This window comes from Oncorhynchus nerka, linkage group LG2 (genome assembly GCF_034236695.1).
Source record: "Oncorhynchus nerka isolate Pitt River linkage group LG2, Oner_Uvic_2.0, whole genome shotgun sequence".
Taxonomy (NCBI): domain Eukaryota; kingdom Metazoa; phylum Chordata; class Actinopteri; order Salmoniformes; family Salmonidae; genus Oncorhynchus; species Oncorhynchus nerka.
Window position 1 is genome coordinate 73,859,808 of NC_088397.1, and position 16,843 is coordinate 73,876,650.

At 44.7% G+C, this 16,843-nt stretch overlaps 1 protein-coding gene across 7 annotated transcripts in view; it reads right to left on the reverse strand.

Moving 5' to 3' along the window:
* Positions 1-16,843, reverse strand: part of LOC115142276 (SLIT-ROBO Rho GTPase-activating protein 3-like) — a 70,338-nt gene that overhangs the window by 17,716 nt on the left and 35,779 nt on the right. For 3 of the 7 annotated variants that reach the window (XM_029681717.2, XM_029681719.2, XM_029681716.2), the window contains exons 9-12: positions 14,424-14,621; positions 10,589-10,673; positions 8,418-8,445; positions 6,114-6,264 (exon numbers count right to left, since the gene is read on the reverse strand). In XM_029681717.2, the coding sequence (XP_029537577.2) occupies positions 6,114-6,264; positions 8,418-8,445; positions 10,589-10,673; positions 14,424-14,621 (462 nt within the window). Of the gene's footprint in view, positions 1-2,318; positions 2,350-6,113; positions 6,265-8,417; positions 8,446-10,588; positions 10,674-14,423; positions 14,622-16,843 lie in introns of all 7 variants that reach the window. The other 4 variants (XM_029681732.2, XM_029681729.2, XM_029681723.2 and 1 more) reach the window with 2 other exon arrangements.

The window sequence follows — 16,843 nt, forward strand, 5'->3', positions numbered from 1 at the left end:
AGAGAGAGGCAGAGAGAGAGAGAGAGAGAGCGAGAGAGAGAGAGATTGAGAGAGAGATTGAGAGAGAGGGTTTGAGAGGGAGGGTTTTAGAGGTATGGAGAGAGAGGGATTGAGAGGGAGGGATTGAGAGGGATAGGGGGGAGAGGTAAGGTAAGGTGACTCAACAGGTTATGAGAGTGAACAAAGCACATTAATAAATGAATTATCTGTCTAGGTACACAGAATGAATTATGTATAATCATGGCAACTGCCATAGAGATACAATATGATTGTGTTCTCTTTAATTCTGTGTAAAATGAGTCTATTAACCAACTAATTGCATGAATAATGAACAAAGATAAGTACATTATCATATAACCATTTCATAAGACCATTTACACAATTTAAATATTAACTGAGAGACTTTCAACTCTCTGACTGAACAAGCACATATGGCCTGCAGAGGGCATCAGTGATTGTGGTGTTCTTCTGATACCCTCTGTTTCCTCACAAGGTTACCACCAGACGCATAAACACACTATACACTAAGTGTACAAAACATTAGGAACACCTCTTTCCATGACAGATTGACCAGGTGAATCCAGAGGAAAGCTATGATCCCTTATTGATGTCACTTGTTAAATTCACTTCAAATTCACTTCACTATTATTTTACAATGTAGAAAATTGTAAAAAATAAAGAAAAACCCTGCAATGAGTAGATGTGTCCAAACTTTTGACTGGTACTGTACATTATTCATTGTTTATCACGTGATAAAGGACAGAGGGACCAAGCAGGCAGAGAGATGTTGTTTAGTTAGTGTACACGTACAACTAGAGGTTGACCGATTAATCGGAATGGCCGATTAATTAGGGCCGATTTCAAGTTTTTATAACAATTGGAAATTGGTATTTTTGGACACCGATTTAGCCGATAAAAAAAAAAATGTTTTAAATAATAAATAAAAAAATCTTTATTTAACGAGGCAAGTCAGTTAAGAACACATTCTTATTTCAATGACGGCCTAGGAACAGTGGGTTAACTGCCTCGTTCAGGGGCAGAACGACAGATTTTCACCTGGTCAGCTCGGGGGATCCAATCTTGCAACCTTAAAGTTAACTAGTCCAACGCAATAACGACCTGCCTCTCTCTCGTTGCACTCCACAAGGAGACTGACTGCCTGTTACGCGAATGCAGTAAGCCAAGGTAAGTTGCTAGCTAGCATTAAACTTATCTTATAAAAAACAATCAATCATAATCACTAGTTAACTACACATGGTTGATGATATTACTAGATATTATCTAGCGTGTCCTGTGTTGCGTATAATCTGACTGAGCACACAAGCATTCAAGTATCTAAGTATCTGACTGAGCGGTGGTAGGCAGAAGCAGGCGCGTAAACATTCATTCAAACAGCACTTTCGTGCGTTTTGCCAGCAGCTTTTCGTTGTGGGTCAAGCATTGCGCTGTTTATGACTTCAAGCCTATCAACTCCCGAGATGAGGCTGGTGTAACCGAAGTGAAATGGCTAGCTAGTTAGCGCGCTAATAGCGTTTCAAATGTCACTTGCTCTGAGCCTTGGGGTGGTTGTTTCCCTTGCTCTGCATGGGTAACGCTGCTTCTAGGGTGGCTGTTGTCGTTGTGTTCCTGGTTCGAGCCCAAGGAGGAGCGAGGAGAGGAACGGAAGCTATACTGTTACACTGGCAATACTAAAGTGCCCATAAGAACATCCAATAGTCAAAGGTTTAATGAAATACAAATGGTATAGAGGGAAATAGTCCTATAATTCCTATAATAACTACAACCTACAACCTATAGCGTCTTACCTGGGAATATTGAAGACTCATGTTAAAAGGAACCACCAGCTTTCATATGTTCTCATGTTCTGAGCAAGGAACTTAAACGTTAGCTTCCTTACATTGCACATATTGCACTTTTACTTTTTCTCCAACAATTTGTTTTTGCATTAGTTAAACCAAATTTAACATGTTTCCTTATTTATTTGAGGCTAAATTGATTTTATTGATGCATTATATTAAGTTAAAATGTGTTCATTCAGTATTGTTGAAATTGTCATTATCCCAATTTTTTATTTTTTTATTTTAATCGTCCGATTAATTGGTATCCTATTTTGGTCCTCCAATAATCGGTATCGGCGTTGAACAATCATAATCGGTCGACCTCTACATACAACCCAAACATATTCACCCCTCGCCTGATGCTTAGATCTGTTGGTGCTGTCTTACCAACTCCTATAGCCATTGGCATTGGCAGAAAGCACAAACACATCTGGGACCAGGCTACTCTTCATCCCTTCTATGACAGAATAACCAGAATACCTGGCTGCGGGTTCGGGTATTCCGTCTTCCCCTGGGGCAGGCAGAAAGCAGTGGCAGCAGCAGGATGAACAGAACAGAGAGGAAGAGAGGCAAGAAGAACCACAATAAGGTTAGAGAAGCAAAGGGAAACAGATAGGACCTCTAGAGGAAGGGGTAAGAGGTCAAGCCTGAGAGAAGGATTGGGGAGGCCCGACAGGAGAGACCCAAGCTTGGGTAGGATGGGGCTGGGGGGAGGGGAGGGTTGGGGGTTCTGGTGAAGGCAAGGACGATGGGCCTTGGACTGTGGACAAGTGGCAAGAGAGGCTCAGCTTTTACACCACCAGAGCTTCTGGTCAGCGGGGTGGTGGCACCGGGATCCTCATCTCTCCCAAGTGGTCATTCTCTCTTTCTCCCCTTACCCATCTGTCTATCGCCTCCTTTGAATTCCATGCTGTCACAGTTACCAGCCCTTTCAAGCTTAACATCCTTATCATTTATCGCCCTCCAGGTTCCCTCGGAGAGTTCATCAATGAGCTTGATGCCTTGATAAGCTCCTTTCCTGAGGACGGCTCACCTCTCACAGTTCTGGGCGACTTTAACCTCCCCACGTCTACCTTTGACTCATTCCTCTCTGCCTCCTTCTTTCCACTCCTCTCCTCTTTTGACCTCACCCTCTCACCTTCCCCCTACTCACAAGGCAGGCAATACGCTCGACCTCATCTTTACTAGATGCTGTTCTTCCACTAACCTCATTGCAACTCCTCCAAGTCTCCGACCACTACCTTGTATCCTTTTCCCTCTCGCTCTCATCCAACACTTCCCACACTGCCCCTACTCGGATGGTATCGCGCCGTCCCAACCTTCGCTCTCTCTCCCCGCTACTCTCTCCTCTTCCATCCTATCATCTCTTCCCTCTGCTCAAACCTTCTCCAACCTATCTCCTGATTCTGCCTCCTCAACCCTCCTCTCCTCCCTTTCTGCATCCTTTGACTCTCTATGTCCCCTATCCTCCAGGCCGGCTCGGTCCTCCCCTCCCGCTCCGTGGCTCGACGACTCATTGCGAGTTCACAGAACAGGGCTCCGGGCAGCCGAGCGGAAATGGAGGAAAACTCGCCTCCCTTGCGGACCTGGCATCCTTTCACTCCCTCCTCTCTACATTTTCCTCCTCTGTCTCTGCTGCTAAAGCCACTTTCTACCACTCTAAATTCCAAGCATCTGCCTCTAACCCTAGGAAGCTCTTTGCCACCTTCTCCTCCCTCCTGAATCCTCCTCCCCCCCCTCCTCCCTCTCTGCAGATGACTTCGTCAACCATTTTGAAAAGAAGGTCGACGACATCCGATCCTCGTTTGCTAAGTCAAACGACACCGCTGGTTCTGCTCACACTGCCCTACCCTGTGCTCTGACCTCTTTCTCCCTCTCTCTCCAGATGACATCTCGCGTCTTGTGACGGCCGGCCGCCCAACAACCTGCCCGCTTGACCCTATCCCCTCCTCTCTTCTCCAGACCATTTCCGGTGACCTTCTCCCTTACCTCACCTCGCTCATCAACTCATCCCTGACCGCTGGCTACGTCCCTCCAGTCTTCAAGAGAGCGAGAGTTGCACCCCTTCTGAAAAAACCTACACTCGATCCCTCCGATGTCAACAACTACAGACCAGTATCCCTTCTTTCTTTTCTCTCCAAAACTCTTGAACGTGCCGTCCTTGGCCAGCTCTCCCGCTATCTCTCTCAGAATGACCTTCTTGATCCAAATCAGTCAGGTTTCAAGACTAGTCATTCAACTGAGACTGCTCTTCTCTGTATCACGGAGGCACTCCGCACTGCTAAAGCTAACTCTCTCTCCTCTGCTCTCATCCTTCTAGACCTATCGGCTGCCTTCGATACTGTGAACCATCAGATCCTCCTCTCCACCCTCTCCGAGTTGGGCATCTCCGGCGCGGCCCATGCTTGGATTGCGTCCTACCTGACAGGTCGCTCCTACCAGGTGGCGTGGCGAGAATCTGTCTCCTCACCACGCGCTCTCACCACTGGTGTCCCCAGGGCTCTGTTCTAGGCCCTCTCCTATTCTCGCTATACACCAAGTCACTTGGCTCTGTCATAACCTCACATGGTCTCTCCTATCATTGCTATGCAGACGACACACAATTAATCTTCTCCTTTCCCCCTCTGATGACCAGGTGGCGAATCGCATCTCTGCATGTCTGGCAGACATATCAGTGTGGATGACGGATCACCACCTCAAGCTGAACCTCGGCAAGACGGAGCTGCTCTTCCTCCCGGGGAAGGACTGCCCGTTCCATGATCTCGCCATCACGGTTGACAACTCCATCGTGTCCTCCTCCCAGAGCGCTAAGAACCTTGGCGTGATCCTGGACAACACCCTGTCGTTCTCAACTAACATCAAGGCGGTGGCCCGTTCCTGTTGGTTCATGCTCTACAACATCCGCAGAGTACGACCCTGCCTCACACAGGAAGCGGCGCAGGTCCTAATCCAGGCACTTGTCATCTCCCGTCTGGATTACTGCAACTCGCTGTTGGCTGGGCTCCCTGCCTGTGCCATTAAACCCCTACAACTCATCCAGAACGCCGCAGCCCGTCTGGTGTTCAACCTTCCCAAGTTCTCTCACGTCACCCCGCTCCTCCGCTCTCTCCACTGGCTTCCAGTTGAAGCTCGCATCCGCTACAAGACCATGGTGCTTGCCTACGGAGCTGTGAGGGGAACGGCACCTCAGTACCTCCAGGCTCTGATCAGGCCCTACACCCAAACAAGGGCACTGCGTTCATCCACCTCTGGCCTGCTCGCCTCCCTACCACTGAGGAAGTACAGTTCCCGCTCAGCCCAGTCAAAACTGTTCGCTGCTCTGGCCCCCCAATGGTGGAACAAACTCCCTCACGACGCCAGGACAGCGGAGTCAATCACCACCTTCCGGAGACACCTGAAACCCCACCTCTTTAAGGAATACCTAGGATAGGATAAAGTAATCCTTCTCACCCTCCCCCCTTAAAAGATTTAGATGCACTATTGTAAAGTGGCTGTTCCACTGGATGTCATAAGGTGAAAGCACCAATTTGTAAGTCGCTCTGGATAAGAGCGTCTGCTAAATGACTTAAATGTAAATGTAATGGTTGACTGGGGCAATTTTATTATCTCTGAGAATACACCTGAGATGTCACTTGGATGTACTAGGACCATGACAGTCTGACACTAACAGCCCCAGTGGACTCCACTGATGTGTACACACTCTGTCAGTGTGCCAATGTTGGATCCTGACTTATGCAGAGGAAACGGCCCTGTGTGTTTATTTCCATAGCCTGACATGTTTAGTCCTGGGCCAACTGGCCTGTCACCAAAATGTGTTTAATGTCTAGAGTTCAGGGTTCAGGTGCTATAACATGGGCATTAATGTCATAAGCAAACCCCACACGACCAGAGTCTGACTACATTTGATACATAAACAACCTTGAAACTTAGCTTTGTGGAATTTACTCTTCTCCAGACCAGAGAGACAAACACTACCTTTCCTAGCTGTCAAGCCAATGGACTGCCCAGTCAGACAAATCCCTATAGGAATGAATAGAGAGGAATCTCAGTCGTTTAGTCTATTTATTTAAACAGTTGTTGTGCCCAGCACAGGGCCATGAAAGAAGGGAAGTCAGTGAGCTAAGCTGAAGTTGGAGTAGACGAGAGAGCAGTCAAAGACAGAAAACAAAGGTAGAACCCCCAGAGCTGCTAGTAAAGATTGCTGACATTTAGACACACAGAGAGAGACCACATAGAGTTCAGTGAGGGGCCACATAGGGGCCAGTCAGTCAGTACCTTGATGAAGGCCTCCATATTGCCGTTAAAGAGTTTATGATTAAAAACGGAGCAAGGTCTAGGCTTCCGCATTCTCCTGGGTTTAGCGGGAAGAGTGGGGGGGCTGATGGTGGAGGAGGAGGTTGGTGAAGGGTGTGCAGATACACATGAACTATGATGAAAAACAACAAGGACTGAAACATGTATTTCATTCTGTATAATCAGTGGGATGTTTTTCTAGATACAGTTGAAGTAGTAATTTTACATACACCTGAGCCAAATACATTTAAACTCAGATTTTCACAAGTCCTGACATTTAATCCTAGTAAAAAATTCATGTCTTAGGTCAGTTAGGATCACCACTTTATTATAAGAATGTGAAATGTCAGAAAAATAGCAGAGAGAATTATTTATTTCAGCTTTTATTTCTTTCATCACATTCCCAGTGGGTCAGGAGTTTCCATACACTCAATTAGTATTTGGTAGCATTGCCTTAAAATTGTTTAACTTGTGTGAAAGTTTTGGGTAGCCTTCCACAAGCTTCCCACAATAAGTTGGGTGATTTTCCTGCCTCATGATGCCATTTGTGAAGTGCACCAGTCCCTCCTGCAGCAAAGCACCCCCACAACATGATGCTGCCACCCCTGTGCTCCACGGTTGGGATGGTGTTCTTCGGCTTGCAAGCCTCCCCCTTCTTCCTCCAAACATAATGGTGGTCATTATGGCCAAACAGTTCTATTTTTATTTAATCAGATCAGAGGACATTTCTCCCAAAATAACGATCTTGTCCCCATGTGCAGTTGCAAATCGTAGTCTGGCTTTTAATGGCAGTTTTGGAGCAGTGGCATCTTCCTTGCTGAGTGGCCTTTCAGGTTATGTCGATATTGGACATGTTTTACTGTGGATATAGATACTTTTGCACCTGTTTCCTCCAGCATCTTCACAAGGTCCTTTGCTGCTGTTCTGGGATTGATTTGCACTTTTCGTACCAAAGTACGTTAATCTCTAGGAGAGAGAACACGTCTCCTTCCTGAGCGGTATGACGGCTGCGTGGTCCCATGTTGTTAATACTTATGTACAATTGTTTGTACAGATGAACGTGGTACCTTCAGGTGTTTGGAAATTGCTCCCAATGATGAACCATACTTGTGGAGGTCTACAATTCTTTTCTGAGGTCTTGGCTGATTGATTTTGATTTGCCCATGATGTCAAGCAAAGAGGCACTGAGTTTGAAGGTAGGCCTTGAAATACATTCACAAATACACCTCCAATTGACTCAAATGATGTGAATTAGCCTATCAGAAGCTTCTAAAGCCATGACATAATTTTCTGGAATTTTCCAAGCTGTTTAAAGGCAGTCAACTTAGTGTATGTAAACTTCTGACCCACTAGAATTGTGATACAGTGAATTATAAGTTAAATAATCTGTCTGTAAACAATTGCTGGAACAATTACTTGTGTCATGCACAAGTAGATGTCCTAACCGACTTGCCAAAACTATAGTTTATTAACAAGAAATTTGTGGAGTGGTTGAAAAACGAGTTTTAATGACCCCAACCTAAGTGCATGTAAACATCCGACTTCAACTGTATATGCAGAGCCATATCTACAGCCACTATATACAGTACATGGCTCTAGATAGCTGTACATGTCCTATTCCTTCCCCTCCTCTCACAGTACAAACCATAATATTATTTTAACACACAAGTGGAGTTGCAGAGGAAGTATGCTTTGACTTTATCACAGCTTTTTCAGCCTAACCCTGAATAACCTGACTTGAATGACTCTGGGCAACTTATCAAATAAGTCAGTTCATAAAAACATGATTACAGTCCAAGCACATGAGTAATAACACAGAGAATTCAATATAAACACTGTAACAGGCCTATGAGCTGAGATTTCAAAACTTAATGTCTCATAACTCTGCTACTACTGTTCATTCTTCTCCACTCGTTGATTTATGACTGACGTCTGTGGTTAATATACAGTACTGTTCTGATTAGCAGATACCTGTACAATACTGTAGTGTTTAACAAGGCCACTTATGGCCACTGTAGTGACTGACAAGTGACAGATCGTCTTACAGCCAGCTCATCTCCCCATAGCTGCCTCATTGCAAACTCCAGTTTGCTCAGAAGTCTGTTTATTCATCAAGAGACAGACCACATCCCCTCTCCCTATTTGGAATTCCAACCCTGATTTTCCAGAGAGGCTTGGGACCTGAACTGCTATTCACTTTAACATGACGTCATCTCCTCTAGTTCCCAGAAAACAGGAAGGATTTGACATGCTTTTATTCCACCTTTTTTCTGCCTCTTTTCTTACCGTGTTGTTCCATATTCAGCCCTTTCCCCTAAAAGAAAGGAGGGAAGAAATGGAGAGAGGGGGAGAAATAGAGCGAGAGAAAATTAGAATGCGTTTGTGTGTGTGCGCATGCTTGCGTGCATGTGTCTGTGAGAGAGAGAAAAGACAATGCTTGGATACATGGTTGAGTACATTCTGAGCCAGACCTGGTTGTCTACAGAGCTGGCAGATGGGGCAGACAGAAGTGAGGGGCGAGGGATGAAGGGCATTATGAGAACATGGGCACCTATTCAGACGGGCTCAATGGTGCGGGCTCCATGACCGCCTCTCTGAATCACATACAGCCAGCCAGGCAGCGGTCATTTAGCGGTCGCCCTAGAAACCGTAGATAGAGAGCCGGAGGGGGCGGACCCTGCCAACTCAGAGCGGAATGTCAATGAAAGCAAGCATATCCAGGGACAACCGGGAAAGAGGAGGGAAGGTTGAGTGTGAGGAAGGCCACATTTGTCTGCATTGGGTTTGTGCAATATAGTAGTAACTGTGCAGTAATTATATACTGTAAGATGATACACTATATGATACACCTTTATATACATGAGTATATGGACACCCCTTCAAATGAGTGGATTTGGCTATTTCAGCCTCACCCGTTGCTGACAGGTGTATAAAATCGAGCACACAGCTAAGCAATCTCCATAGAGAAACATTGGCAGTAGAATGGCCTTACTGAAGATCTCAGTGACTTTCAATGTGGCACCGTCATAGGATAGCACCTTTCCAACATCTCAGTTCATCAAATTTCTGCCCTGCTAGAGCTGTCCCGGTCATCTGTAAGTGCTGTTATTGTGAAGTGGAAAGACCCAGGTACAACAACAACAGCTCAGCGGCGAAGTGGTAGGCCACACAAGCTCACAGAACGGGACCTCTGAGTGCCGAATCGCGTACCGCATAAAAATAGTCTGTCCTCGGTTGCAAACTGCCTTTGGAAGCAACATCGGCACAAGAACTGTTCATCGGGAGCTTCATGAAATGGGTTTCCATGGTCGAGCAGCCACACACAAGGCTAAACGTCGGCTGGAGTGGTGTAAAGCTTGCCGTCATTGGACTGTGGAGCAGTGCATCCGACGAATCTGGGTTTGCCGGATGCCCGGAGAATGCTACCTGTCCCAATGCATAGTGCATACTGTAATGTTTGGTGCAGGAGGAATAATGTTCGGGGGTTGTTTTTATGGTTCGGGCTAGGCCCCTTAGTTTCAGTGAAGGGAAATTGTAACGCTACAGCATACAATGACATTCTAGACGATTCTATGAGGAAGGCCCTTTCATGTTTCAGCACGACAATGCCTCTGTGCACAAAGGGAAGTCATTACAGAAATGGTTAATAGAGATCGGTATGGAAGAACTTGACTGGCATGCACAGAGCTCTGACCTCAACCCCATCGAACACCTTTGGGATGAATTGGAACGCCAACTGCGAGCCAGGCCTAACATCAGTGCCCAACCTCACCAATGCTCTTGTGGATGAATGGAAGCAAGTCCTGGAGCAATGTTCCAACATCTAGTGGAAAGCCTTCCCAGAAGGGTGGAGGCTGTTATAGCAGCGTAAGGTGGACCAACTCCTTATTAATGCCCATGATTTTGGAATGAGATGTTCGACGTGCAGGTGTCTACATACTTTTGGTCATGTAGTGTATATCATCTAGTTATGGTAACAGAGGGGTTGCATACTACAGAAGAAACAAGAATACAAGATTATATGATATCCCCTGATAACACTATTTGGTCAGTGACTCGAATGGTTGAATTCAAGGATCATGTCATGTCTAATAAAACAGCTTCTAGCAACAAAGCCTTTGTCTGTCTGTCTGTCTGTCTGTCTGTCTGTCTGTCTGTCTGTCTGTCCAACCACAACTAATCCCTGGAAATACTGGAGTTGGCTGCTGCTGGACCAGAATACAATTTTCTGAAAGAAATATGGCTAAAGATACAATATGGTTTATTACTGGTGGTTGATATGGCAGTTAAGATTCCCACTAATTAACTACACAATTTCACAACAATGTTTGAACCATATGAAGACTCAAATTGGCAAGCTGCTGCTAGTGATAAAGGGAAGGTAATGACCCTATGAAGGGCATTGTGCTCCAGTAGTGACACAACAACGTTGTAACCATGTGAAGAAGTGTTCTCACCTTCTCCCAGAGTCTGCTTCAGTAGATCATGCTTGGCCTGTAGTTTCACGATAAGGTTGCTGCCATTCAGGTACTCTTTGAATTTCTATACAGGGCAAAATAAAAGTCGAAAATATGACATTTAGCGGGCACTTTGATCCAAAGCTACTTACAATACCTTCACAAAGTACTCACAACCTTGACTTTTTCCACATTTTGTTGTGTGACAGCCTGAATATAACATTGATTACATTTATATTTTGTATCATTGATCACATAATACCCCATAATGTCAGTGTCAAAGTACAAATTAATAAAACATGAAAAGCTGAAATGTCTTCAGTCAAAAAGTAATCAACCCCTTTGTTTTGGCAAGCCCAAGTAAGTTCAGGAGTAAACATTTGCTTAACAAAACACAATCATTTGCATGGACTCACTCTGTGTGCAATAATAGTTGTTAACAGTATTTTTGACTGACTACCTCATCTCTGTACCCCACACATACAATTATCTGTAAGGTCCCTCAGTTGAGTAGTGAATTTCAAACACAGATTCCACAACCACAGAGACCAGGGAGGCTTTCCAATGCCTCGCAAAGAAGGGCACTTTCTCTGGAGAGCCTTACGGTTGAGGGCGGAGCAGTTGCCGTACCAGGCGGTGATACAGCCCGCCAGGATGCTCTCGATTGTGCATCTGTAGAAGTTTGTGAGTGCTTTTGGTGACAAGCCGAATTTCTTCAGCCTCCTGAGGTTGAAGAGGCGCTGCTGCGCCTTCTTCAAGATGCTGTCTGTGTGAGTGGACCAATTCAGTTTGTCTGTGATGTGTATGCCGAGGAACTTAAAACTTGCTACCCTCTCCACTACTGTTCCATCGATGTGGATAGGGGGGTGTTCCCTCTGCTGTTTCCTGAAGTCCACAATCATCTCCTTAGTTTTGTTGACGTTGAGTGTGAGTTTATTTTCCTGACACCACACTCCGAGGGCCCTCACCTCCTCCCTGTAGGCCGTCTCGTCGTTGTTGGTAATCAAGCCTACCACTGTTGTGTCGTCCGCAAACTTGATGATTGAGTTGGAGGCGTGCGTGGCCACGCAGTCGTGGGTGAACAGGGAGTACAGGAGAGGGCTCAGAACGCACCCTTGTGGGGCCCCAGTGTTGAGGATCAGCGGGGAGGAGATGTTGTTGCCTACCCTCACCACCTGGGGCGGCCCGTCAGGAAGTCCAGTACCCAGTTGCACAGGGCGGGGTCGAGACCCAGGGTCTCGAGCTTGATGACGAGCTTGGAGGGTACTATGGTGTTGAATGCCGAGCTGTAGTCGATGAACAGCATTTTCACATAGGTATTCCTCTTGTCCAGATGGGTTAGGGCAGTGTGCAGTGTGGTTGAGATTGCATCGTCTGTGGACCTATTTGGGCGGTAAGCAAATTGGAGTGGGTCTAGGGTGTCAGGTAGGGTGGAGGTGATATGGTCCTTGACTAGTCTCTCAATGCACTTCATGATGACGGAAGTGAGTGCTACGGGGCGGTAGTCATTTAGCTCAGTTACCTTAGCTTTCTTGGGAACAGGAACAATGGTGGCCCTCTTGAAGCATGTGGGAACAGCAGACTGGTATAGGGATTGATTGAATATGTCCGTAAACACACCGGCCAGCTGGTCTGCGCATGCTCTGAGGGCGTGGCTGGGGATGCCGTCTGGGCCTGCAGCCTTGCGAGGGTTAACACGTTTAAATGTCTTACTCACCTCGGCTGCAGTGAAGGAGAGACCGCATGTTTTCGTTGCAGGCCGTGTCAGTGGCACTGTATTGTCCTCAAAGCGGGCAAAAAAAGTTATTTAGTCTGCCTGGGAGCAAGACATCCTGGTCCGTGACTGGGCTGGATTTCTTCCTGTAGTCCGTGATTGACTGTAGACCCTGCCACATGCCTCTTGTGTCTGAGCCGTTGAATTGAGATTCTACTTTGTCTCTGTACTGACGCTTAGCTTGTTTGATAGCCTTGCGGATGGAATAGCTGCACTGTTTGTATTCGGTCATGTTACCAGACACCTTGCCCTGATTAAAAGCAGTGGTTCACGCTTTCAGTTTCACGCGAATGCTGCCATCAATCCACGGTTTCTGGTTAGGGAATGTTTTAATCGTTGCTATGGGAACGACATCTTCAACGCACGTCCTAATGAACTCGCACACCGAATCAGCGTATTCGTCAATGTTGTTATCTGACGCAATACGAAACATATCCCAGTCCACGTGATGGAAGCAGTCTTGGAGTGTGGAGTCAGCTTGGTCGGACCAGCGTTGGACAGACCTCAGCGTGGGAGCCTCTTGTTTTAGTTTCTGTCTGTAGGCAGGGATCAACAAAATGGAGTCGTGGTCAGCTTTTCCGAAAGGGGGGCGGGGCAGGGCCTTATATGCGTCGGGGAAGTTAGAGTAACAATGATCCAAGGTTTTTCCACCCCTGGTTGCGCAATCGATATGCTGATAAAATTTAGGGAGTCTTGTTTTCAGATTAGCCTTGTTAAAATCCCCAGCTACAATGAATCCAGCCTCCGGATAAATGGTTTCCAGTTTGCAAAGAGTTAAATAAAGTTCGTTCAGAGCCATATATACGGCTGTGATTATAATCGAAGAGAATTCTCTTGTTAGATAATGCGGTTTACATTTGATTGTGAGGAATTCTAAATCAGGTGAACAGAAGGATTTGAGTTCCTGTATGTTTCTTTCATCACACCATGTCTCGTTAGCCATAAGGCATACGCCCCCGCCCCTCTTCTTCCCCGAAAGGTGTTTGTTTCTGTCGGCGCGATGCGTGGAGAAACCCGTTGGCTGCACCGCTTCGGATAGCGTCTCTCCAGTGAGCCATATTTCCGTGAAGCACAGAACGTTACAGTCTCTGATGTCCCTCTGGAATGCTACCCTTGCTCGGATTTCATCAACCTTGTTGTCAAGAGACTGGACATTGGCAAGAAGAATGCTAGGGAGTGGTGCACGGTGTGCCCGTCTCCGGAGTCTGACCAGAAGACCGCCTCGTTTCCCTCTTTTTCTGAGTTGTTTTTTTGGGTCGCTGCATGCGATCCATTCCGTTGTCCTGTTTGTAAGGCAGAACACAGGATCCGCGTCGCGAAAAACATATTCTTGGTCGTACTGATGGTGAGTTGACGCTGATCTTATATTCAGTAGTTCTTCTCGACTGTATGTAATGAAACCTAAGATGACCTGGGGTACTAATGTAAGAAATAACACAGTTATTACAGTTTCCTAGGAACGCGAAGCGAGGCGGCCATCTCTGTCGGCGCCGGAAGTCATTTATGTCATTACATCAAAGGGTTAACTTCTGAATTCATTTGCATGACTTGTATCACCAAAGCCTGATGCCAATAGCAGTAGAAAGAACTCATAACCAGGTTGCCTGTCTGAATTCCACAGGGCATAATACTGCAAATTGATGAACACTGGAGCAAGCCGCTAAACTACTCTAATATCAGTATGCAATGCATTCATAAACATAGCAGACACTCTTTCTAAAGTTACTTCCAGTATATTTACAGTGAGTGCACTCATTTGTATTATGTGTTTGTGATCCCTGCGGGAATTGATACGATGACTGTAAAAATAAGGAGACAGGACACTATAGTGTTAGCATTAGGAAGGTGTTAAGTAAGATAAACCTGGATATAGTGCAAAAGCATTATGGGTACAGTAGAACATCCATCTACAATGACCACAGTGATCTTACCAACTGAGCCACACAAGACCTTGTCAGAGCCCTAGAGCAAGTACTTAATACCAGTATGCATTCATGCAAATAAAATTGAAAAAGCATTTCTAATGCATTTTAAGTGGTGTTGGTTGTCAGAGCCACTCACAGTGAAGTAGAAGCCCTCGGTCTCCTGTTGATTGGCTCGTCTCCTAGCAACGTTGACTTTGCTCATGTAGGAGTCGGACGAGGCAGACTTGACCGACTCAGTGGACTGGCTGTGTTGGAAAGCCTCAGACACATCAAAGTCCTCCACCGTCAGCATGTCCTGCAGTGTCTGCATGGTGGCATCCAGAGTCTTCCTCACCTTTGAAAGACAGAAGGGAAAGAGAGTCATTTTGCTGGGTTACAGCTTCAATATTTACTGTGTTTTCCATGCACACAATAGGCAGGTTTCCATTGACCCAGGTTAATTCGACAAAAGCAATATTTTCACCATGTGTAATGGATATGGCCGATTTAGGATACATTGTCTGAAGATCGAGAATTTTTTTTATCCGTTCGACAGGGGTGGATTTTTATTTTGTCAAACCTTCTTTATTGTGAATGTTCTTTATGGGAACTGTGTTTTTTTAATAAAAGACGATTGCCAAATATTTTTGAAGGTATATTTACAGTGTACCTATAAAGCGCCAATTTAAATCTAAATGCCTACTGCTTGCAAAATAAATGTTTGAACTATAGAAATCATGTTTCTTGACTTTCAAGAATGCCTGACTTACTATGCCTTGTTTTTCTGATTGGCTGGATGCAAGTTTCATCATCCAATTACTTCAGATCTACAGGAGTGCAAATGTCACCATGACACGGACCATGGTGATGTGTTGGCACATGAGAATATGAAAATTAAAATATTTGTAAATTATTGCATTCTATACATGCTGGCTTTCACAGGCTACCTGAGACATGAAACAGGTAGGTTGGAGGGCATACCGGCTGTGGGCAATTTATTAATGCGCAATTCCCCTAAATGGGTAATGGAAACACTTCAACCACTACATTTTTATTCGACACTGAAGGTTTTTGAGATTTTTTTTTATATATATATTTTTTTAGGTGTGACGTCATTAGCTGTTTTTATCGACACAAGATAGTTCAATGGAAACACAGCCTAGCAGGCTATTGTCGCATATATTTTCTATACAAACTTTCTTAATGTTGACAAAAAATCCCTGGACAAGTTAATGGAAACATAGCTAATGAGACTTCAAAGACTTCAAAGATTGTAATGGGAAATGGAATGGTATAATGCTCTTTGAGGGCAACATTTCAAATTGAAGAACTAAATATCACACATGTGGGTTGTTCCAATTCAATTTGGTGCCTTTGAGTAGTCTAGCTTGGTAAAAAAAATAAGAAGTTTAATTTCATATAATTTTAAGATCGTTAAACACTGTTAACTGCCAAATAAAGTTACAGGAATGACTAACAGGGTTGACAACGTCATCTTAAATCAGTCATAAATTCCCTTCTTGACAGGGGGAATGGAAGCTTGTTGTGTATGTATAACAGTGAGGGGCAATTGAATGCAAGCTTCACTAAAACATTTCAATTGAAAATAAATGTATTGCCTGTCTATGGGTAACAGGTTTGACATGTTATGCTCGACCCACTCAGTTTTCCACTTCAGAATACCAGCAAATGGCCAAAGAGAGTAGAACCAGCTCACCTGCTTTTAAACTATGGTTTGACTATTAGATGTGCAATGTATCTTTTGAAAATACATATTTATAAAAGGAATAGTTTCACCATATTAAAATGAGATTTCAGTTCATGTAACAGGGTTGAAATTAAAATGAGAGACATTCTTTTTTCTGTTCTTTTTTCCCTTAAAATGAATCACTAACATGAAATAAATAATAATCTTAAATTGTGACTTTGTCAAAGCAACAAAATAACATGGGCTTTACAATGATGGAGAGAACTTGGAGAAATGTTGGGTTTAAGTGGGGTAATATCTTCCTAGAAGTCACAGAGGATACACAGAGGGACATGTCAAAATGCTGAATTTTGGCACTTTAGCAAGTCTTTATTCATATTAAAATGTTTTCATGTGTTCTATATTAAAGGGCATTTAATATAACTAGCTTTTAAAATTCAATATTTGTGGACAATTTCTACTTATGTAACAGTTTTCTTCCATTGAAGGAGAGGAGGAACAAAATGCAGCGTGGTTAGAGTTCAACATGTTTAATCAAGACCATACACGAGAACACTACAAAATACAAAACAACAAATGTGAAAACCGAAACAGTCCTATCTGGTGCAATGACACAAAGACAGAAGACAACCACCCACAAAGTACCCACAGAATATGGCTGCTGAAATATGGTTACCAATCAGAGACAACGATAGACAGCTGCCTCTAATTGAGAACCAATCTAGGCAACCATACACATACAAACTCCCTAGAAAGGAAACAGCCCCATAAACATACAAAAACCCCTAGACCAGACAAAACACATAAATCCCCCATGTCACACCCTGACCTAACCAACATAATAAAGAAAACAACGATAACTAAGGCCA